The sequence below is a fragment of the Lissotriton helveticus genome, chromosome 3_1 (genome assembly GCF_964261635.1).
Source record: "Lissotriton helveticus chromosome 3_1, aLisHel1.1, whole genome shotgun sequence".
Classification (NCBI taxonomy): domain Eukaryota; kingdom Metazoa; phylum Chordata; class Amphibia; order Caudata; family Salamandridae; genus Lissotriton; species Lissotriton helveticus.
The window spans coordinates 1,799,308,855-1,799,333,641 of NC_136061.1; the positions used below are offsets into that span (position 1 = coordinate 1,799,308,855).

Sequence of the window (24,787 nt, forward strand, 5' to 3'; positions counted from 1 at the left end):
CTAAAAGCAAACTCGCACCTTGAGTTTCCAATGGTAGGCATCTTTTCTACTACGGAACAATAAAAACTGCTGTTCACAATCATTCTCAAACAGGCGACTTATTAACACATTTTGATTTCCCTATTAGTTCTCTGCGTTTGTCTTCCACTGTGGTAATTAAGAACCAAGGCCACTTAGTTACATCCTGAATTGCTCCTTAAAGACCACCCAACCTTTGCCGCAGCAGTATCAAAAGATTGATTGATTTTGAATTTATAAAGTACACAATTACCAGTAAGGGTGTCCTGTTGCTAATAGGAGAGAGGTGGACTACTCATATCAGGTTAAGTTGAGTTTTTAGCAACTTGCGAAAAATCTATAGATTAGGTTCTGTACGAATGACTAATAGGCGATTGTTCAATGGTTGAGCAGTGAACACGGAGCAGTCTCAGCCACCTGTGTGCATCTTGCTAACTTTAGGATTGTTTACTAGATATAGAGTACTCCATTGGTCCTCTACGCTCTAGTAATTGCCCTAATGGCAGACAGCCATCCTTATCGATTTTTCCTTTTGGCCTAACACGTGCTGCTTAACCTGGCATAGATAATTGTCATGTTAAGGTGAGTAGATCGTAATTTTTCTCTAGTGTTGAAGACTTTGTTGCTTTTAAGTTATCTTCCTTCAAGGCCATCTAGAAGTAGATTTTGGACACTTTTTACATGGATTCACATGGGGTTGACTTCTTTAGCTGATAGTAAGCTGGCAGCCTCTCCACCTGTACCACCGTTTGTATAATTATGCAGACTATCTCCAATATACACGATGAGCTAACTTAGCCACCAAGCAAACTCAAGGAGCAGGTGCCTATACTGCAGTCTTTAGCAGGATCAATAGCAGCAATCAATAGGAAGTTTCAGTTATTTGCCAATTATTTGGAGAGTGTTGAACCAGTAAGCCACAGTTATAAAACCATTCACAGTTATAAAACCTTCCACTATATGGAGACCTCCCATAGTAGAAAACGTTGGAGAAGTGTGGCTCAGGGGTTAGAGGCAGCAGACCCGGAAGCTAAGATCGGTCCTGGACCAGGGTTCAATTCCCCGCCTCGGCGGGTCTTGGGCTAAAAATTCCACGGACTCGATAATTCTCGCCCTGGTGCCTCCTCGACTCACGGGTTCACACTCTGCGACTCTGGGCAATAGCTTGCTTAATCTCCACAACGGCCCCTCGCGGCGGGATGCCTGACTTTCACCTTGTGGATACCCTGATATCTCACAGGGGAATACCAGGACGGGTTCCCTAAGCAAGCGCCGGGAAACCCACTGCGGGTAGCTGTGCGCTATATAAGCTCAACTACATTTACATTCAGCACTTACACCTACTTTGAAATCTGTGCTAGGGGAATCTAAGGGACATCGCTGAATTTAATCCTTGCAAGAATGGTTCATTCGCCCTTTCTTAAACATCTAAAATGTAAGTCATTTTCATCTCATTGGTTCACTATACCATTCACTTTAATACCCACAGAGCCTTTCTCTTGTGGTTACTGGTTTTAATATATTCTGATTCCTGATTTTGAAGCAGGGATCTCTATATCAGTGGACGGTCATTGCATGATTGCTGTGATGACCTTTGATCAATTTGATCATTATTGTTTGGAAATGCTTAATCACATGTGTTGTGATGTCATGCATCTCAACACATGTACGCATCTCTTAGGGAAATAAAGGTACGGTCACCTTGTGTTTACCTAAATATAGCTACCAGGGTATCCATGATATTCTAAACGGTGGGGGGGGTATCAAGATCGTTTCTTTGGCAGGCGCATGATGTTCATAATATGTTGGTAATTGGTAATTGGTAATGGATTTTTAGAGCGCGTAGCTACCCTAGGGCGTCCCAGCGCTGTTGGTCAACCTATGGTTCCGGAGGGGGAAGAGTACTATGGGAAGAGCCATGTTTTTAGTTGCCTACGGAAGGCCAGTAGGTTGTTTTCTCTTCGGATGGAGATTGGCAGGGAGTTCCATAGCTTTGGGACATTGTAGGAGAACAGTCTCCCCCCAGAACAGGCCTTATGGATTCTGGGGACGCTGGCCAGGGAGAGGGAGTCTGATCTCAGTTGCCTGTTGGACTGATGGGGTTTGACAAGGGAGCTCAGAATCGGTGGACCTCTACCATGCATTATCTTGTGTGAGATGCAGAGAGTCTTAAAGGTGATCCTTTGTTGAACTGGTAGCCAGTGTAAGCTTTTGAGGGCTGGTTTCGCTGAGCATTTAGATTTAGTCCCTGTTAGAATTCTGGCCGCGGCATTTTGGGCGCATTGTAGTCTGTGAATGACCGAGGCGGGGGCCCCCAGGTAAAGGGCGTTTCCGTAGTCCAGTCTGGAGTTTACTAGGCCCTGCATGAGCAGCTTCCTAGATTGGAAGGGGATTAGATGGAGAACCTTCCGAGCTGTTTGGATAAGGCCAATGCAAGTGCCTGTGGTTTTTCTGGCCTGAGTTTTAAAGTTAAGGTCTTGGTCTAACCAGATGCCAAGGCTCTTGACTTCTGATTTGGGGGTGGGAGGAGGACCCATACAGTTTGGCCATATGAGGGATGGGGGAAGTTTGTGTGGGTTACCCAGGAGGAGGATCTCGGACTTCTCGCCGTTCAGTTTAAGGCGCGATTCGCACATCCACTGGGAGATGTTCTCGAGGCAGGCTGCCAGGTTGTCTAGGCTTTTACTAGGTTGGTTGATGGACACCACCAGTTGTGTATCATCGGCATACATAACTGTTTTTATGCCGAATGGCGTTGTGATGTCTTCTAGCGGAGACATGTAAACGTTAAAAAGTGTGGGGCTCAGGGATGAGCCCTGGGGAACCCCACACTGGAGCGGGAGCGCTTTGGATTTGACCGTGCCGTCAGACACTTGGAAGGTTCTCCCTTCCAGGAAGGATTTGATCCAGGACAGGGCAGTGCCGGATACTCCTACCATGCTGAGCCGGTGGATGAGGATCGCATGGTCTACCGTGTCGAAGGCGGCACTCAGATCGAGGAGGATCACTGCCACTGATCCTCCTCGGTCTATGATGGTTCTTGCCTCCTCGACCACGGCTAGTAAAGCGGTATCTGTTCCCTGTCCTGGTCTGAACCCCGTCTGGGATTGGCGCAGTAGTTTGTTGGATTCCAGGAAGAGAAAAAGTTGGTGGTTGACAATACGCTCGGCCACTTTGCTAATGGCCGGGAGGAGAGAAATGGATCTGAAGTTTGATGGTTCCGTGGGGTCGAGGTGTTTTTTTTTTAGGAGTTTCCTGACTGTGGCTTTCTTCCAATTGACTGGGACAATACCCAGTGTCAGGGAAGCATTGATAAGGTTGGTGAAGGGGGGGGGACCGTGGAGGCGACCAGTTTTAGTTTGCTCATAGGAGCTGGATCTGATGGAGCCCCGCTCTTGACTGATTGTAGAGTGGTCAGGAAAAGTTCTGTGGTAATCTGCGCAAATGTTTGGAAGCAGGGGGCCTCCGGACCGGAAAGGGGGATGACGGGGAGTGGGGGGGTGTTGGGAGGAGGGAGGGATTTGAGGATATTATAAATTTTTGTAGAGAAGAACTCAGCTAGCTGGTTGCATCTGGTGCCTGATGGGTCTGGTGTGGGCAAAGGATCTGGGGTTTTGGGGAGGAGACGTACGATGCGATAAGTTTCTTTAGCCGAGTTGGCTGCGGCTTGTATTTTTTGCTCGAAGAAGGATGCCTGGGTGTTTTTTATGCAAGTTTTGTATTGTTTGAGGGCGGACCTATATTCGTTTTTGCTTTCAGTAGCCCAGTCCCTTCTCCAACGGTGTTCGAGCTTTTTGCACCTTTTCCCTATTTCGCGTAGTTCCTGAGTGTACCAGGGGGACTTGAGAGTTCTCTTTTTGCTAGGGAGGGGTTTGACTGGGAGGATGGCATCAAGGGATTGATTAATCCAGCCGCGGAGTTGAGTGTCAGCTCTAGAGGGGTCTGGGTCAAGACTAGGTGTGGTAGAGACGAGTGCTTGAACCCATGAGGCCGTGTCCAGATTTTGCCACAGACGGGATGGTCCTTGGGGGGGAGCTTTAACCGGGGTTTCAGACAAAAGTTGGAATTTAAAAGGGATTAAAAAGTGGTCTGACCAGGGGACAGAGAGGGGGTTGTTCACTACTAGACTCGAGAGGTTGGTAAAAATTGGGTCCAGTAGGTGGCCCTTGGAGTGGGTGGGCTGATTGCCTTTCAGGTGAAGGTTGAGGGAGGGTAGGTCTTTTTTGAGGTCTTCGGCGATATTGTTTGTAGAGTCGTCGAAATGAAGATTTAGATCTCCTAGGACCGTGAAGTTAGGATACAAGCAGGCAAGAGATGAGGTAGTCTCCACAAGGGAGTTGCAAAAAAGTTGCTGCTGCCCTGGGAGACGGTAGACTAGTAACCCTGAGATGGTTGTGGATGGGGGTAGGTGGATTGAAAACAGGACGTTTTCGCAGTCCGGAATTGGGCTGTCCTTGAAGTGGCAAGACAGGTAGTCACGGTAGATGATCGCTATTCCGCCTCCAGTCCCAGAGGATCTGTCCTGATGCTTAATGAGATAGCCCGGAGGTAATGTTTGGACTATGTCCGGGTCTGAGTTGGCATTAATCCACGTCTCCATGAGAAAGAGGATCTCGAACTCGGAGTTTTGCAGCAGCATGTTAATTTCTGTTTGGTGTTTCGGGAGGGATCTGCAATTAAGCAGGGCCATCCTGATCCAGCGAGGTTTCGGAGGAAGCCGAGGTGTTAACCTGTATGGACAGATTGAACAGCAGGATTGTCCGTCCTTTAGAGGGATAATGCTGTGGCAGGGAGTGGGGATAGAGTCCCTGAGATTGAGGAGGGTTTCCTGGGTATACCTCAGAGGTAAGGGAGTGACTGAATCAGGGGTCCTGGGCCTCGGGCTCGGTCTGGCGCAGACGGGCGCAGACGGGCTTACCTTGGGCGCGCCTTTGGCGCGCAAACGGCGCTCCCGCTGTGCTCGTCCGCTGCGCTTCCGGCAGAGGCACATGGTTTATACGGAAGGGATGGGGAGGGGGGTGTAGTGGGCGTGGCCTAAAAAGGGGCGTGGCCTCTGTCCTCACCGGTAATGGCGTCAGGAGGTGTGTTGGGGCGGCTTGGCGGCAGCGCTAGGATCCGCTGCGCGGGCCGATCAGGGGCGAGCAAGTGCCCTGAGGTGAATGTTTCTAGCAGGTGAGTTAAAAACACACAGCAATATAAGTGACAGTCAATTTTTAAAAAGAGAAACAAATAGCGCTCCCGGCTTTCCGCCTCAGGAGATAGGTCGAACTAACAGTGGCACTTGTGATTCAGTGTCTTTATACCTGGCGGCAGTGGGCGTGGCCTAAAAAGGGGCGTGGCCTCTGTCCTCGCCGGTAATGGCGTCAGGAGGTGTGTTGGGGCGGCTTGGCGGCAGCGCTAGGATCCGCTGCGCGGGCCGATCAGGGGCGAGCAAGTGCCCTGAGGTGAATGTTTCTAGCAGGTGAGTTAAAAACACACAGGAATATAAGTGACAGTCAATTTTTAAAAAGAGAAACAAATAGCGCTCCCGGCTTTCCGCCTCAGGAGATAGGTCGAACTAACAGTGGCGCTTGTGATTCAGTGTCTTTATACCTGGCGGCAGTGGGCGTGGCCTAAAAAGGGGCGTGGCCTCTGTCCTCGCCGGTAATGGCGTCAGGAGGTGTTTTGGGGCGGCTTGGCGGCAGCGCTAGGATCCGCTGCGCGGGCCGATCAGGGGCGAGCAAGTGCCCTGAGGTGAATGTTTCTAGCAGGTGAGTTAAAAACACACAGCAATATAAGTGACAGTCAATTTTTAAAAAGAGAAACAAATAGCGCTCCCGGCTTCCGCCTCAGGAGATAGGTCAAACTAACAGTGGCGCTTGTGATTCAGCGTCTTTATACCTGGCGGCAGTGGGCATGGCCTAAAAAGGGGGCGTGGCCTCTGTCCTCGCCGGTAATGGCGTCAGGAGGTGTGTTGGGGCGGCTTGGCGGCAGCGCTAGGATCCGCTGCGCGGGCCGATCAGGGGCGAGCAAGTGCCCTGAGGTGAATGTTTCTAGCAGGTGAGTTAAAAACACACAGCAATATAAGTGACAGTCAATTTTTAAAAAGAGAAACAAATAGCGCTCCCGGCTTTCCGCCTCAGGAGATAGGTCGAACTAACAGTGGCGCTTGTGATTCAGCGTCTTTATACCTGGCGGCAGTGGGCGTGGCCTAAAAAGGGGCGTGGCCTCTGTCCTTGCCGGTAATGGCGTCAGGAGGTGTGTTGGGGCGGCTTGGCGGCAGCGCTAGGATCCGCTGCGCGGGCCGATCAGGGGCGAGCAAGTGCCCTGAGGTGAATGTTTCTAGCAGGTGAGTTAAAAACACACAGCAATATAAGTGACAGTCAATTTTTAAAAAGAGAAACAAATAGCGCTCCCGGCTTCCGCCTCAGGAGATAGGTCAAACTAACAGTGGCGCTTGTGATTCAGCGTCTTTATACCTGGCGGCAGTGGGCATGGCCTAAAAAGGGGGCGTGGCCTCTGTCCTCGCCGGTAATGGCGTCAGGAGGTGTGTTGGGGCGGCTTGGCGGCAGCGCTAGGATCCGCTGCGCGGGCCGATCAGGGGCGAGCAAGTGCCCTGAGGTGAATGTTTCTAGCAGGTGAGTTAAAAACACACAGCAATATAAGTGACAGTCAATTTTTAAAAAGAGAAACAAATAGCGCTCCCGGCTTTCCACCTCAGGAGATAGGTCGAACTAACAGTGGCGCTTGTGATTCAGCGTCTTTATACCTGGCGGCAGTGGGCGTGGCCTAAAAAGGGGCGTGGCCTCTGTCCTTGCCGGTAATGGCGTCAGGAGGTGTGTTGGGGCGGCTTGGCGGCAGCGCTAGGATCCGCTGCGCGGGCCGATCAGGGGCGAGCAAGTGCCCTGAGGTGAATGTTTCTAGCAGGTGAGTTAAAAACACACAGCAATATAAGTGACAGTCAATTTTTAAAAAGAGAAACAAATAGCGCTCCCGGCTTTCCGCCTCAGGAGATAGGTCAAACTATCATGGCTGTAAAGTTTACTTTTTGTGTGTACACTTTCGTCACGGAACAATGAAAGTCACGTGGGCTAGGCCACAGCTGGTTGACACTATTTTAAGGGAATTGGGTGTATTTGCTTCCAGCTTACTGGACTATAACTATTCAGCAAACCACAACTGAGCCTTCTCCTCTCGTGAAATGTAACACCCATAGAATGCATAAAATCAGATCTCTCATGTCTTAAGTTGCCTTGATGTTATATATATTTCAGCCATTAAAAAAACTCCTAGACGTCAGCGGTAACTACTGTTTCAAAAATAAAAATGTAATTGGCAAAAAGGATCGTCCGAGCTTGTATTGATCCTATGAGCACGGACAGATTCTAGGGTACTAGGATAAGAGGAGACTTGCTAAGGGCCATGGATGCACTTTTCCTGGACCGGTATCCATCAGTGCTATTAATGATAATATCATGCCGAAGCACTTGGCGTTTGGCCTTCAGCGCCCAAGTCTCATGTAACATGGCGGCAACAAAGAGACTGGCGTGGATTGGGATGGACATGTAATATAATGTGTTTGCAATAAAAAGGTCTTGACAAACCCCTCCTGTTGGGGACCATAAGCTCTACCGGATCTGAGGCCTCTACCTTAAATCCCATCGATGAAGGATGGGTGGTCTTTCCACCTATGTATCCACTGAGGGTGGATACTCAGGTTGACCAGCTACCTGTTTTAGCTTTGGAAATTACAATTTTGAAGATTAACCATCGTTATGCAGAGGGTCCAGATGCCTGATTTTACTATAAAAACTCTACATTGTCCTCTTAGAATAATGTTTGCCCAAGTTAGATGATTACCCTGGTGGGAGAGTTATGACCTAGGTTCATTGTAGCGTTTAAAGCATGGCATTAAATGAACCTGATGACCTATATTGGGAAGTGTAGAGTAGAAATGAATAGAATTAAACTGGTGTAAATGTTTCAAGTCAGGGTTTCATGCTTGCTGGGGGGAATTGCATGGCATTCGTGCCTTTAGATCCGACAATCCGATAGGCTTTTCTCAACGATCATTTAAATGGAGCGTGCAAGTGCCTTATACCTTTATCTGATTGCAGTAATGAAGTTACATTTGCCATAGGCTATAAAGTGACCACTTTCTCCAAGTGTTTGATTTGTTTCTCCCAGTAGTATGGGGGACACGTTTTGAAGGCAGTGGGTCAGGTTGAATCTTGGGAACGTTTTAAAATATTTAGTTGAACTTACTATGACAATGACAACCTTCTGCTTATGGGAGCCTCTACTTAATTTTTGACACTTCAAATGATTACGTGAAAGCAGCATATCAGGTGTGAGCGAGTCAGGCCTCATATTACACAAGGTTTACATTCAGGCTGAGGATAAAAGAGACTCACCATTATCTGATATGTTGCCCTATTCTATTTCTACACGTTGTCTTCTCCACCTGCAGTAGTAATCCTAAAGGAGTACACAAATTCAACATTGGAAGTCTGGGAAAACTGACAGGAAGGCTTAATTATTCAAGTTTTTGAAATATGCATCTTCAAAGTCACCAACATTTTTGGAAGTCCAATAAAGAACTAGATAGACCAACAGGAGCTACAGGTTTCAAACGTGTTCCGGTCTAATATTGTGTTGAGCTTATTCGCACATTATACACATCAGAACAGTTCATACTTTCGGCATGTCAATTCTAAGTAACAAAATATTATTCTAGTAAGGGCCATGTTTCCATAGGAAATTGATTTGTTGGTTTGCTAATAAACTTTGGCACCATTTAGTGAACTTTCACAAAACTTTCCAGAAAAATCCATCCACCTCATCTCCTTCCTTGAAATGTGTTTTCTTCATGCAATATCCTGTAGGAAAATTTAACAGCAATATTGCAAAAATGGTTGAGCGGAATTACATAAAACTTGTCAGAAAGCTACATCTTTACTCAAAGCACGCTTTTTGTGATTCCATGTAAATCTGTTGAGTAGTTTTTGAGAAATTAGGATTTAGAATCTATGCATTTATTATGACACAGAGGATCTGACAGGCTACCACTACATCAACAAAGATGTGGCAGCAGTAACTTTGGGACTCGGGGACTCAGTCCCCTTTCCTGAATCTAATCATATATGGGGTAGGCCTGGTCACTGTTCATGAAGGACCCTCCACAGAGCCAAAAACGTATTTCTTTTTTTTAATGGGACCATGGATCTGCAGAGGATCTGTGAATCCGTGGTCCAGTTTATAAAAAAAATTGTGGCCCCTCTCTTTTTAAAATAAGCCCTAGTGGGGGGACCAGGGCCCAGGAAGTCAACTATGTATATTTATTGGAAAGGGGGTGAGTGCTCCCTCTCCCTGAGCCTTAAGAAGGTTGCAGAGACCCCATCTCCCGGAGCAGTGTTGTAATTTTAGGAGGAGGGGCCTGTAGTCCCCATCCCCAACCCTCAGAGAGGCCATGGAGATGCCATCCCCCGGGGCAATTCCTTTTTTTAGGAGAGGGGGATTACGGCCTCTCTTCCCGCTCCTCATAGAGGCTCTGGGGCTCCAGTCCCCGGCCTGAGTTTGAAATTTTGGGGAGGGGAGCTAGTGCCTCTCCATCCCGAGCCGTACATCGGCCCTGGGAACTTTGTCCCCCGTGGCCCGATTTGTGCAATGTCCTGGGAACTCCATTCCCCAGGAGACTGGTGTTCCACTCCCGGGCGAGTGCGCCAAAAAATGCAAGTTTTCCCTGCCCGCAATAGCCATGGCAGGGGAACAGAAATAAGCTGTTCCACCGGGCGGGACATCAAACACACAGAAGCTGATGGAAGGATGCTTGCAATAGGTCTAACCACTGGCAATCGCTCAGAGTAGCATTCTAAGCATACATTATTTTGCACCCCATGCACCTCAGATTAGAACCAGCCTTATGCAAATTAGTCTTGACCCTGTTACAGTGGGAGTAGTCTAGCCCAAACTGGCATGTCAGTTCATCTCTGAACGGGAAAGCAAGCAACCCATGACTGGTTGCGCCCTGACTGGGACTCTTCAGTCAGGAGTAGCTCTGTTCCAGTGACACAGTTAGCAAGGGACCTACTTCTGGGCATGACCATGGCCTCTTAAGAAAGTACGTCAAACACACAAAAGGTGATGGGAGGTTGCTTGCAATAAGCCTAACCACTGGCAATTGCTCAGGGTAGCATTCTGGGGTGTGAGCAAAGAAATGAACTTGGCTCCCACCGCTCCCAGGATGGGTGCTGGCTGGGGATCTTGCTGGGGCCTTGTGTCTTTTCCTCCAACCTCAGGTGATACCCATGCAATGAGTGCCCCTGGAGGGCGCCAGGGCACCAAATGTAAAAAGACATCACTGACTCCAGTCGGCACCCACTATGGATGCTGGCGAGGGATCCTGTCACGACCAAATGTGGTGTTGGGGCTCGCCTGCACCCTTCCAATGATGCCCATGATATGTGTGCCCCAGTAGTACACCAAGGCACCCATAAAAAACAATATATAAAAGAATAATATATGAGCAGCAGTGGCCCTCCATGCCCTCAACCCTGACCTCCCCTCTCCACACACATGGAAGGATCCTTCACCTGCACTCTGCTTCACCTGCACCACAACACCCACTATTCCATTGCCCACTGCAGCCACACCAACAGCACCCAACACCCACTGAGAAACCACACTCACCCGCACCACAGTCCTCAATATCATACATGCTCCTCAACGCCTACTCTATCAGAAAAAAATTCCACAGATATTTGGGTCCTACTGGGTGATGCTCCCCAGACACCTTTTTTTTACTGCAACATGAATGACCGCAACATAAACACTAGACACTGCTTAAGCCATCCCTGCCATCAATAAGATCATCAGACTAGACTGCCAATACAGACCCGGAGGAATAATCGCTATAATTTCAAAGTATGCCATCAGCCACAGCACTAACTCAGAAACTAAAACCAACGACATGGAACACCTCAACTTCAAACTATAAGCCACATTTAATTTCACTCTAAGCAGAACCTTGATCTACCATTCCCCAGGACCTCAAGCCAACTTCACCAGCAACATCAATTTCTTTGTTGCCCTATCAACTCCAGTGCCTATATCTCGTAGGAGATCTTAACTTTCACCTAGAAAATCTGACAAACCCCAACTCAGCTGCACTCATCGAATGCCTCAGAAACATCACGCTCACCCAACACCTACTAGCCCCTACCCATACTGTTGGACACATCTGGAGTCCAGTTTTCACCTCATTCAATGGCATCACTATGAACACACTTGCTCCCACCACCTGGACTGACCATGCCATTGTCAGCTTCTCAGTCAACATCCCCCACCAAAGAAGAACCTCCACAACTTGCCATGACCACCGACACTGGAACAACATGTTGAGGCAGACCAGGCCGCCACGCTGCAATAAACCAACCAGAATCCACAGGCCACCTATGAAGCAACAGCAGTAACTTTAACAACTGGATCCCCATCTGCACCAGCACCCTTGCCCCTCAGGAAAAAAAGAACTCAGAATAAACAAACAGCCCTGCAAACAATTGGAAGAGAGATGGAGAGTGATCCAGGAAGAAACGTAAAAGGAAACATTCAAATCTGCCCAGAGACACTACCATCCGCAAATTCGGCAAACCAAAAGGAAGTCGCCAGCTGAGAGGATCAACAGCAGCGCAACAAAAGTAAAGACATGTTTGTTATCATTGAGGACTTCACCTACCACACCTCCAGCAACCACCAGCAATATCACCCCAACACAAAAACTGTGCAATGACCTCTCAGATTTTTTCTCCAACAAAATCACAGCCACCTACATCAGCTTTGGCCTACACCATCACCCTTACAATAAATCTTTCAGTATCAGAACAAAACATCCTGATAAAATGGAACCCCATCACCAAAGAGGAAACCACAGCCATCCTGAAGGCCATCCATATTGTGGCTTTGTTTGACTCTTTCCCCTATTACACCTTCAGCAAAGTTTCGATTTCATCAGAAAAGCTCTCACCCTTAGGCTCAGTACCTCCATTGACACAGCCAACTTCTCAGGAGTCTGGAAGTATGCAGCTGTCAACGCCCTCCTGAAGAAGCCCTCATCAGACATAGCCAAATTCACGAACTACCAACCAAACTCCCTTCTTCCATACCCTGTCAAGATCCTAGAGAAAGTCGTCAATTGACTCCTTTCCAACCACATCACCAACCACCATGTCCTTGAAACCACAGATCAGGTTTTAGACCTAACCACAGTACAGAGATGATCCTCAGAGCAACAACAGATTACATTGAATGGTCTATGACAAAGAAGAAACCACTGCCTTCACCCAACTCGACCTCTCTGCTGCTTTTGACAGTCTCCCATCTTATCATTCTCAGATGACTTCTTGAGGCAGGCATTCAAGGGCCTGCCCTGCAAAAGGTATGCACCTTTCTTCCCAGAAGGACACAGTCAACATATGACTTTACCTCTCACAAGCCCATAAACTCATTTGTACAGACCTGCAGCGTTCCTCACTTAGCCCAACCCTTTTCAACATCTACATGACACCACCGGACGGCATCATCTGCACAGACAACATTGACATACTCACATATGCCGGCAATACCCAATTCATAATGTCTCTCTCAGACAAAACACATATAATACCAGGAACAACTTCAACTAGTGCATGACCGAATTTGCCACCTGGATGAAATCCATCTGCCTCAAACTTAACACAGACATATACGTGCCAACTCACATGGTGCCACCGTGTGACACGCGATATCGGCTCCCATCACACGGCCTCACGACGAGGAGCTGATGTCACATGGTGGCAGGGAAAACTAGCTGAAAACCACTGTAAATAGTGGTTTTGCAGTTCCTTTTCCGAGGCTTTGAACTGCCAATGTCCATTAAAGGGTGTAAAAACACCCCAGGAAATTGGCAGCAGCCTTAGTAAGCTTTTTTTGTGGGAGGAGAGTCTTGGAGGCGGGGTGGGATTCAAAAGTGCCTCGTAGGTTCTTTTCGGCATGATGACCCGCCCCCTTCAAGGTCCCAGCCCCTCCTCACACAATTAGATTGTTCTTCAAGTTGGCTGCAGGGCAAAAGTCATGGTACACAGCTTCCACCCACTATTTATACAGGGTGAACACCATCCGCCCTGCAAGAATTGGGCCCCATTGAAATATGTTGAACTTGTCTTTGTGTAACATTCAGACACCGGGGCACATTCAGCAGCCCCTGCAGGTTGTCTGCATTCATTTCATGCAGCAATGTGCAGGCGGCGAGAGAGCTTTCATATTTCGACTCCAGCTGGGGCCATCAGGCTTCCTTTCTTTCCACTATTCTGACTGGAAGCTATCTGAGCCTCACACCTACATGCAAATGCAAAAGAAATTAAACAAAGGCACACAGCTTGTTATCACTTCACAAATACTTGAGAGGCATGTTTTTTACGTTATTCGATCCATGAATATAAGATATAGGCATACACTGTAAGAATGTCAGATGTGGTAGTCTGTTCCGGTCTTTACACAAATAACAATTTAAATTCTATTATTTTGATTTTTCTTTTATAGCGCTACCCATCCCAATGCAGAATGTCTGAGCGCCTTACATCACACATGCATAAAATACATTTACAACAAATCCTATAAATGTGTAAATCAATATACAAAATGTGTTACATAAGACGTGAGAGTTACAAGGTGTAGGAGACCCATCTAGCTCACTGTGCTATATAAGAAGGATTGCAGTTTATGAACTGCGAGTAACACAAGGATCTCCGTGTTAAAAGCAGTAACTCGCTTACCTAATTACATCAAATAAAAATCTGTCATCTGCATGTTTGTTGATGTGCTTTGCATGAGATACATTAACCCGCTACACTACTTTGACTCAAAGCTGGGACAAGAGAAAACGCAGGTCTCTCCTCCAAAGTTATCATACCATTATTGTTCGCTGGGATTTATGGGGCACACAAAGATCTCTGCCTCAGGTGCCTTAACCCCATAAGATATTTTAAATCAACTATGCAACCAATTAAGTAGAATAGATTTACTGCTACATTCCTCACCGGCGCCAGCGTGCCCTGTCGATTTCAAGTGGGTGCACCTCATTTCTTGCTGTTAAATTTCAGCCTCACGCACCCTAACATTGTTGAGTAAGCTACACCCCTGAGAAGAGCTCACACTGGTGAGCACACTGGTGAGCAGTGCAACGCCAGTGCATCAAGCTCCAATTCTTTCAACCAGGCTCTATTGGCAAGCACTAAATGTACTCTTACTATGCAAAAGATGCATTGACCTTCACAGGAAGACACTAGCGATCAAAGAGCACAAATTTGGACGCCATTAAACCAGTAAATTAATTACTATCCTTATAACGCCAAAGCAAAATGTTGCGTGAAAAATTCAGAAAGCTAGTAAGCCGCTTTATTTTAGTGTTTCATTGATTTTAATCTTTGCACACTAGCAGTAGTAAAACCATTGGCATCGGTGCTTTTGTGTGCATTTTTTTATTTTACATTTGAAGATACAGGTTGCAGGTTGTCTCTACACTTGTGTATGTTTGAGGAGAATGATCGACATACACAGCCGGTTCTTGTCCTGAAAGATCAAGATGCCACAGCAGAGCTTTTTATTAAGTATTTTTTTCCTAAAACATATTTGGCTTTCCATCGTTAGACCGACTTCCACTACAAGGAAACGTTTTTTAAAATGTGTAGAATCAATTTGTGCACGCTTCTTGCAGTAACAAGGCAATTGTTTGCTCCTAGTTGCACTAATACACCAACATTGTTAGACCAGACATCATTGGGGTGAGTCTCCCTTCCATTTTTGACGGATTGCCTCCTCTGTTTTGACATATTTTTGCTGGTTGTATGTTTTGGGCCCTGTGCCACTGCTAATCAGTGCCACAGTGCAAGTGCTCCCCATGTTAAATTGATATACTGATTGGATTCCATGATTGCCTTATTTGATCTACTGTCAGCCCCTAGTACAGTGCACCATGTGTGCCCAGGGCTTGTAGAGCAAATGCTTCTGGTGGGCCTGCAGCGCTGGTTGGGCCACCCACAGAAGCAGCTTGTAAAATGTGTCTCAGGCGTTCCATTGCAAGGCCTGTGTGTAGTCGGTGACTACCACGTCGACTTGGCCAAGTGCACCCACTTGCCAGTCCCTAAACCTTCCCTTTGCTTCATTTTAGAAACCCCTATGGTAGGCCCAAGGGCAGGGTGCATTGTAAGTATAAGGTAGGACATGTTCTGATGTGTGTAGCAAGTTCTAGTAGTGAATTACAGCCATTTTCGTTTTTCACTACTGAAGGCTACCTGTTCTCATAGACTAGAATGGGCAGGGAAGATTGTTACATCCCTACAATCCTAACTTACTCAGGGAACATGGTAGAAATTCGAGTTTAGTATGCCTGAACTCAGAATAATAAAATACATCTTTTAGTAAAGTTTATTTTAATATTCTGTGTTTGCAACTACCACTTTTAGAAAGTAGGTATTTACTTGCCTAACCATTTGAGCCCGCCTCTGCTGACTTGTGTATTCCTTGTCTGGGTTTGTGTGTCACAGGGCTGGGGAAATTCCAGGAGACAGTCTGGGACAGCCCAGTGGTGAATAGGGAGATTTACCTCCAGATGGGAGGGGGAGAGTGCACCTGGGACCTGATTAGGGCTGGGCCTTCCCTCCACAATGCTGTCTCCACCCCGTGTGGCTTGTCTGATGTCTCTGCCCTGCACAGTGAAAGGAGAAGGGGAATCCTGTCAACAGAGTACTCCAGAGCTGCATCTTCCCTCCCCTGTGCTGGCTCCACCTCCTGTGGGGCCTCTGATGTTTCTGCCCTGCACAGTGAAAGGAAGAGAAGAGTCATGTAAACACAGTGCTCAGGAGCTGATTTAAACCAGGCAAAGGCCTCTATGCCTTCAGAGAACAAATAATTTTTTGGTATAAATATTGGGACCCAGTCCCACAGACTTTAGATCACTTCTGGAACAAGAAACCTTTCTGCCAAGGAGAAGAACCAAGGAAGCTGCAGGAGTTTGGACTGCCCCTCTGCCAGTGTTCTGTTTGCTGGGTTGGCCTGCAGCGGTTACTTCATTGCCAAGGGAAAGGAGAAGGAACTTTGTAAGGACTTTCATCTACAGAATATTCTCCAAGGGCTTGAACTGTGCTTGCCTCCTGCTGAAGTCTCAGGGCCAAAAGACTTCACCTCTAGCTCCCTCCTGAATTTCCTTGCTGTGAACTCTAACTCCAGTCACTTGCGTGCCGCTGGGAGCTGGAAGCGCGACGCATCGAGAGAAGCTTGTCGCCGCCGCAGCTGAAATCATCGCAACGCCGGAGAAGCGAGACTTTGTCGCATCTCCCTGGAAGCGTGTGTTCATCGAAGCTGTCTGCTATCGCATCGCCGGAGAAGCGCGACGCATCGAGAGAGCTGTCATCGCATAACCGGAGAAGCGCATCGCAGGGCCTGTCGCGGCTCCAAAGTACAGAGTCATCGCAAGGCTGCCAGGGCGTCATCGCATCCTCATCGCATCCCCGCATCAAGGGCGCCATCTTCTCGTATCGCAACTGGATCATTGCATCGGCATCGCATCGCATCAAGGTGCCATCTTGCACACCCCAACAGGTCGAGAATCTACGCATCACCTCCGCCCGGTAAGGCTCACGACGAGTCCCCTACTCTGCGCAAGCATTGAGGAAGGACGCAACCGTTCCTCCAGGTCACGGAACCGACGCATCTCCCCTTTTGCGAGCCTTTTGTTCACTTTGCGTGCTGCATCCAAGAACTTTGTTGAGAACTTTGTCGCATTTACCAACAACTTGAACTAAGAGACTTTTATCATCCTTTAAGTAACCTTTAGTATAGTATTGTGGATTTTTGTCGTTTGTGGTCTTGTGTTTGAGTCTATATAAAGAATACCTATTTTTATAAAACCTGTGTTGTGTCCATCTGTAGTGCTATCACTGAATTACTGTGTATATTCACAGATGCTTAACACACTGCCTCTGAGATAAGCCTGTCTGCTTTTGCCAAGCTACCAAGGGGGTGAGCAGGGGTTATTAAGGAGAGTAATCCCCTTGTCCTGAATTAGAAGTAAGGGTCCCTATTTGGACAAAGGGGATAACCATTGCCAACTAGAGACCCCCAGATCTAACAAACATGAATACAAAAAAAGTCCTGAGTGTAATGCTATTTTAAGCGACTTTTGTTATGAAGGCTTGTTTACACAATATGCTGACAAACTGTGATATTTTAGACTGATCAATGTTGGTTTAGCGTCAAGAAGCTACATAAATGTCAGGCTCTCAGTTTGATGAATTCTATTTAGCAGGATGCAGTCCCCTTATTCCTCAGATGTGTGACTCCTCTTCCCATCAGTTATAATTAATGTCAGCATGTCTTTACCAACCGCTCCTGTTCTCTGAGGTGCCACCTGCATCACTTCCACTGTATGTGTACATACTAGGCTCCTGTAGGTTATCCTCAAGCTCCCGGATGGAGATGTAACATTCTGAGCTTATATCCATTAAGGTTTCAAATAAAGTGTAAATATATTTCTGAGGTGTGCAATTACTCTCATGTACTCCCTTCCCCTGAATCTGCGCTTAGAGACATCTCACCTCACCTTCTGGAAGTGTCTTAAAACTTGGCTTTTCCAGAGTATTATTTAGTAGCCACCTCCCTACGCCTGTTTTGCCGTCAGCGCTGGGGTGACTGAGGGTAGCCACGTGTTAATTAATAATGATAATAATAATGTACTTACCGTGATGTTTTTTTGTTGCATGCAGCACAGTGACTCTCCCATCAGTGAATGGCTCAGGACCCATCACCGCCACTATGGCTGCCTACATGTCCAATGCCTTTACTGATCCGTACACAGTGAATACTCAACTGACGGTGGGAACCCCGCTCTACATTGGCATCTCCACTACATTCTCGGATGCAGACATATTTTCTTTGAGAGCAGACAAGTGCATTGCCGCCCCCAACAACAACCCCGGTCAAACCGGTGTGGTGTTAATATCAGGCGGGTAAGTGGATCATTCTAAGCATTGCTCTGTATTTCTCTCACTTCCTTTTTGTAGCCTTTTCATAACTTATGCTCGAAGAAATATGGACCGTAAAACATTCTGGATACAGGAATCAAATAAAAGGACACCGTGATCACCCGCAGTAAATGTGGATGAATAAAAGAGAGCGAGCGGGCCATTCACAAGTAATATTGTAGAAACGAAATGCCATTCACTGTTGCAGAGTATGAGTCCTATGTGAGCTGTTCACGTAATATTCTTGGTGTTGATAGCGGAGGGCTTTCTCTGGTAGTGTGGCCAGTTCAAGAAACTATTACCCAGTCCCCAGATAATCATACGTGGCTAATGTGACTTCTAATGTGAGTGGAGAGTTTCACGAAGAGGTTGTACTGCTGAATATCATCTCCCAGAATATTGTCATATCAGAATATTGAGGACAGAATAGGGAGGGACAAAATATCGTAAGGATGTGCATATAAGGAAGTGTAGATGTACTATTACTAACTTCGCATCTACATACCTTGTATATATATATATATATATATATAAATATGTATATATATATATATATATATATATATATCGTACATATATGTGGAGTTAGGTATAGAAAATCTAGACGTATTTACCTGTCAATATTTTATGTTCGATATTTTGTCCTTGATATTTTGCGCCACCAATATTGTGGTGTCGATATTCAGGATTGCCACCTCACAAAGACACAGCTTTATATAAACACTAGCAGCCCTTCCCGACCTTGTCCGGGAGCATTCAGGCTTCCACTACCCCTGCCTCCCCGACAGTGCCCAGCAGCCCGTGCCCCCGCCCGCCCCGTCCCCTGCCTGCCCCGACCCCCGCCTGCCCCGACATTGCCTTTCCTCAGCCGATCTGTTTTCCCGCCTGGCCCGACCCCCGCCTGTCCTGAGTCAATGGAGGTCGGACAAAATATTCCCCCCGTCACCTTGTTAGTCCCCGTCCCCCGCCAGCCCCGACCCCCGCCTGCCCCGACATTGCCTTTCCTCAGCCGATCTGTTCTGTTGTAACTCCCCGTCCCCCACCTGGCCCGACACCCGCCTGCCCCGACATTGTCCCCGGAGCCTTACCTCAGCCGCCGCTCCTCAGTTCACCGCTCCTTGCCGATCTGCTCCTCACCGCCTGTCCGCCGCAGCTCCTCCCCCGTGCCATGTCCGCCTCTCCGCTGCTCGCACCGCCACTGGCCTGTCCGCTGCTCCTCACGTCACCGCTCCTCCCCCGCTTCATGTCCGCTGCTTCTCGGGCGCCGCTCCTCCCCATGCTCCTGACGTGAGCACGCACGTCGCGGCCGGCGCTAATTTGGAGGGACTACTTTTTTAATATAAATTTTGTAAATAACGTTTATTTTTTATATTTATATAGCCTATAACCATCTACACATCCTGACGATTTCAACGGTGTATCGGGTGTGTAGATTGGCGCCGTGGTTCCCGAGTTTACCCGCCTCAAAGCCTGAAAGTTTTTACTTTATTATAGTAGTATAGATCAAATGAAGTAAGACAAAACACACAAAATTTGTGGTGCGCCTTTAGTCTGGACAAGAGCTGTCTCTGCCACTTGTCATTTGTTTAAGACTTATTCAGACTGATATACCCATTACATTTTAATGGGACATAATTACTCAAGGGCGCAGTTCAGCAGGCGGTGTAGATGAAGGAGTAGAGTCAGTGGGAAGGTGCATTCCCCGAGCTACCTTTAAGTGCGAGTCCTCATTAGGAGGGAGTCTAGCACCTTAGCACACTGCCTCACTCACTAAATTTAAGCTCACTTATTAACACACAACCTCCCTGGTTTTATGTTAATCTCACACCTTGGAATAGTTTCAGTTGTTTATCAGTCTGACTCCTTAAAGTGCAGTCTCAATGGTGACCAGTCTCACTGCCCCCAACTGATTTTAATGGTGTCACAGACGGGTGATTATTTTTTTAAAACAATTCTAAAAACCGCTCCAAACCAATCAGATGCCACTTGCGTGGCTTCTTACGTATCAGCAAGGGTGGCTGATTGGAGGAAAAAAATGAAAAGGTGGCAACAGTTGCGAACCGGATTCACTCACTGGTGGCGCAATGAGTACATCTCACCAGGAAGGTACTCTTGGTGGGCTCCGACACATACACAGCAAGACTCTAGTGGTGACTTGACTGTGACATTGAAAGCAGTCTTTGAAATCTAACTCCACGCTCTCTCCTCTTCACAGCTGCCCAGTGACGGATGAAGTGGACGTACAGATTATCCACAATGGTGTTTCCCTTGAAGTTATGTTTAAGATAGAGACCTTTGCCTTTCAAGACCTGTCAGCAGTGTACATGAGCTGTGATATATCTCTGTGCAAGAAGACAACACCAGACACCTGCGGGGTAAGTGATGAGGGTTGATACAGAAAAGGAAATTAAATAAGCTACCAAACCAGCAAGTGGGGAGGTGCCAGGATGAGCAATTATCAGTACAGGAACGCAGTGGCCTGAAGAGGAATCAAGCGTTTGCTTCTTTCGACAAACATACAAAGAGCAGGTGCAGCACTAGAAGCAGCAATGCATGCTTACATCACACACAAGTACACCACAAGCAGCAGCAATACAAGCTTACCTCACACACAAGTACACCACAAGCAGCAGCAGCAATACAAGCTTACCTCACACACAAGTACACCACAAGCAGCATCGGTAATGCAAGCTCACATCACATTCAAGACAGGTTTTGTGGAAGCAACAAAAAAGCGAACAAGGTGACAGGAATGTTGGGACCATCAGACCCAAAAAGTGCATACAGGCAGGGGTATGCGGCATGATCCTTCTGTCCCTGACCGTGTGTGCTGGAAAGGGGCGCCAGCAAGGAGTTACTCTTGAGACTTCCTGATCAAACAGTGTACGCAGGAGGAAGGAGGATGGGAACAGTGGCAGGTGCAGAGTTTTTGGGTAGGGCTCTGCTGATAGGATCTTTGTCATTCTGGAGAACATCTCTGCCCTTCCTTGCCTCTCTGCGGTTTATTCAGTAACTTAAACTTCTGAGAGTCGTTCACTCCTTAGACATCCTTACTTAACTCCTACTGCCTACTTTTCCAACCTTTGTTACTTTTTGCGACCCTCTCAGCAGTTCCCCGATTTACCGAGGCACCTAGATTTATTTATTGATTATAGCCAGGAGTATACAATAGGGAGCATGGTCATGGCCTTCGGAAACAATAACATAAAAGTAAGAGATATTAAAAGCATCATTAATTTCTCTCAACATATTGCTATTATTCCAGCCAGCCCAAATATTATTTTGTGAAAATTATATTATTATTATAATTATGAGACAGGTGTACATTTGAAACTGCATTGGTCCATTAGCATTGGCTAAAGCTAGATTGAATTTAATGGAGGCCATCTGAGCATTTCAAAGTAACCTAGATTCGGGTACTGGCCTATATTTTCATGTGCCGAATTCTCCGCCCTGACTGTAGAGGGCCTGCAGGGTTAAACTTACTATTAACTCATAGGAGCAGATTATGATGTCTAACCACAGTCAGATTGTCCTATTAGGATGCGATCGGTCAGGCCGCATTGGCCCTGGGACCGACGGACAGCAAATAGAGGCTAATAGAGGTGGTGCCTTATCAGGCACTGCTGTAGGGATTATGATCCACCTTTCCATCAGCCATTTCACGTTGATTCTTCTGATGTGAAAAGGTTGGAGGAAAGGCTTTTTTGGCCCCCCTATCACAGCCCCTGTCTCCGTGCCCATCGTCCATGGGCCCCCAAACCTCCCTTCATCGTGTGGCAGGCAAAGCATGGTGCCTGCCACGGGGGGCAGGGATGCTTGAAAACATGCCCCTTTGCATTTGGGATTAGGCTGCGGCCCTTTTCAGGCAGCATAATCCTCAATACAAATAGGCATGATTACGACCCACATACATGGCGGTTGGATCCTAATTTGACAGGTGGGACCTGATGTGAATGGTGGCATACTAACTCTCTAGGTTCTTCATATAATGAAGGAGCAGATCCAATGGAGTGTAGGTCCTTGGATGCCTATATCGTGGATTCTTCTGATCAGAGTACAGTGGGAGACGATGTTGAAGGCAGCAGATAGGTTGAGTAGGATGAGAACTGCTATTTCTCTGTGGTCCAGGATGGTCCTAATGTTGTTGGTGGCTGCAATGAGTATGGTTTCAGTGCTGTGGTTATTTCGGAAGTCAGATTGGGTGTTTTCCAGTGGATGGTGGCCCTCAAGGTGGGTTGAGAGTTATTTGTTGATGGCCTTCACCATCACTTTGACTGGGTACGGGAGCAGACATATTAGACAGAATTTTGGGTCGGCTGATGTTTTTTAGAGAACAGCATTGAATTCTGCGTGTTTCCAGTCCAGGAATATGGCAGATCCAATGTAGGTGTTAATTATGTGGTAGAGGAAGGTGCTTATTGGGGAACTTACAAAGCCCAGCACAACACAGGACCAACAACCTTATACACTTTCACCAGCCGACAAGACATCTAAGCTCTACCTCAATCTCACATACACCCCTTGCATTCACAAAAACAAGGTAGGAGGTCACTCCTCCTCCTACATCGCACCCAAAATTTGGGAAAGTCTGCCACGGCACATTAGGGCCTCTCCCTCACTTCTTGAGTTCTGGAAAAGGCTGAAAACCTGTCTCTTTGAATAACGAGGCAGGGGTCTTTCACCCACTCACCTGCTCAAGCACCTGGGCACCCTCATGGGTGATTAGTGTGCTCTACAAGTCTACCTAACATAACATAACACCTTAATTAGTTCTGGATCCATTCACTGTAACAGGATCTGGGTTAGCTTCTCTTAACTCCTGGCCTAACCACCTATGTGCTTCTAGATCTTTTTCTCTATATCTTGAACAGAGTCATATGGAACAGGGAAACCTGCCTCCAAAATCTGCCATAATGCTATACAGCCCATACAAGGGCAAAAACATCAAAATCCTTGATTCATAGTTTTGACACAAACTTCATCTGAACTACTACATATTCAGGAAAGATATGAAACCGATCTTATTTTCGATCTAGGCATGATAGTGTGACAGCTCCCCTTCTACTGACAGATCCATGGGCCTAGGCCTTGATAGAAACACTTCCGATTAAATAAAACAGCTTGGTTACAAACACTTTTACTTCAGAAAAAGCTACTTATAATATTGATTGTCCCTCATTGAAATCTTCATAGACGTTATATACACTTAATATTTCTGAGCCTGTGTGGGATTTTACATTTCCAACCAATAATATTTTTTATAAGCATGGGCGTAAAATCCGTTCCGCTCGCGGATTTTGCGGATTTTCGGCAAATTCGCAATCCGCGAACTCTCGCGAACTTGCCGAAAATTCGTAAATCCGTGCGAAGCGGATTTTTTGCTTGGTCGCACTTGCCAACTAGAATACTATACAATTTCGTGGGAGTAAACACTTGCAAACACGTAGATGGGGCGGGCAGCGACAATCTCGCAATTGCGAGATTTCAAAATTTGCAATTTCGCACAAGAAATCCACCAGCAGGCAGCATGAACCTTGAAAATTATTATTTTTATCAGAATAACTCCTCAGGTTGACATTTGCCTGCACTTTTTTTTTGCAAGGAGTCCATTTTGGGGGGGGGGGGTTGGGAGGAAGGAAGTGCCCCACAGTCTCCAACTTCCTGTTCCTGTCCAGGAGGCTCCTCCCAGTGCATTCTTCATGTGCTGGTCACTTTGATTTGGATCTTGACCTGGAAGGATTACTTTTTGTGGATGCTGCTGGATATTTGGATTTTTGCAAAACTGAAAGCACTCAGCAGGTGCAAAAGTTCAATCTTATCATTAGTAACCATTCCCTGTATTGCCTGGAAGGATTACTTTTTGTGGATGCTGCTGGATATTTGGATTTTTGCAAATCTGAAAGCACTCAGCAGGTGCAAAAGTTCAATCTTATCATTAGTAACCATTCCCTGTAGTGCTTCCTGAGGGGCCCCTTCAGAGTTCAGTTGCCTACTTGCAACTATTCTATGACCCTGCTCTGACCCTCACAGCAGGCTCAGAGAATAGCTACAAATATACAACAAAGGTCCTGTTAAAAAAATTACACTGCAACAGAAAGCAATTACAGATAAGGAAGCAGGTGCCAGCCTGGAAGTTCAAATTCAGTGACACATTAATCAGCCCCTAATTCATTCATGTCAGTTGAGGCAGGGCAGGTGGGCTTTTCCCCCCATAATCTACAGTGATGAACTAGAGGGTGGCATGGGTGAGCCAGAGGGTAGAATGGGTGAGCCAGAGGGTGGCAGTGGTGAAACAGAGGGTGGCACTGGTGAAACAGAGGGTGCTGTGATGAACCAGACGTAGAAACAACATGGTCGCGACCGTTGCTACCCGACAAGTAAGTTCGCGTTTGCGAACTGGTAAAAAACCCTTGCAAAATGGCAGAAACACTTGCGAACACAAAAAAAAAAGGAATCCGCAAAATTCGCGAGAGTTCGCGGATTTTGCGGATTGCGAATCCGTAAATACGCAATTTCGCGGATTGCCAATTCGCAAAATCCGCCCATGCTTAATTTTTTATAATACAGACAATTTTCTGAAAAACATTTTTTCCAACTTATCTGGAGACAGGAGGAGGGTGGGATAGTGCACCCGGTGGAGTGTGCAGTTCCTGTGGGAAGGCTCCACAAAGCACCAGTTCACCCACTGCCCATTATACAACTTTGTGGCAGCAGGAATGGTTTTTCAGTAATAG

At 46.9% G+C, this 24,787-nt stretch overlaps 1 protein-coding gene across 1 annotated transcript in view; it reads left to right on the forward strand.

The window, feature by feature from the left end:
• The window catches only part of LOC144824319 (uromodulin-like), a 236,733-nt gene that overhangs the window by 208,099 nt on the left and 3,847 nt on the right, over positions 1-24,787 (forward strand). Inside the window, exons 7-8 of the mRNA XM_078683437.1 lie at positions 17,793-18,035; positions 20,266-20,425. Coding sequence (XP_078539563.1) covers positions 17,793-18,035; positions 20,266-20,425 — 403 coding nt within the window. The remainder of the gene's footprint in view (positions 1-17,792; positions 18,036-20,265; positions 20,426-24,787) is intronic.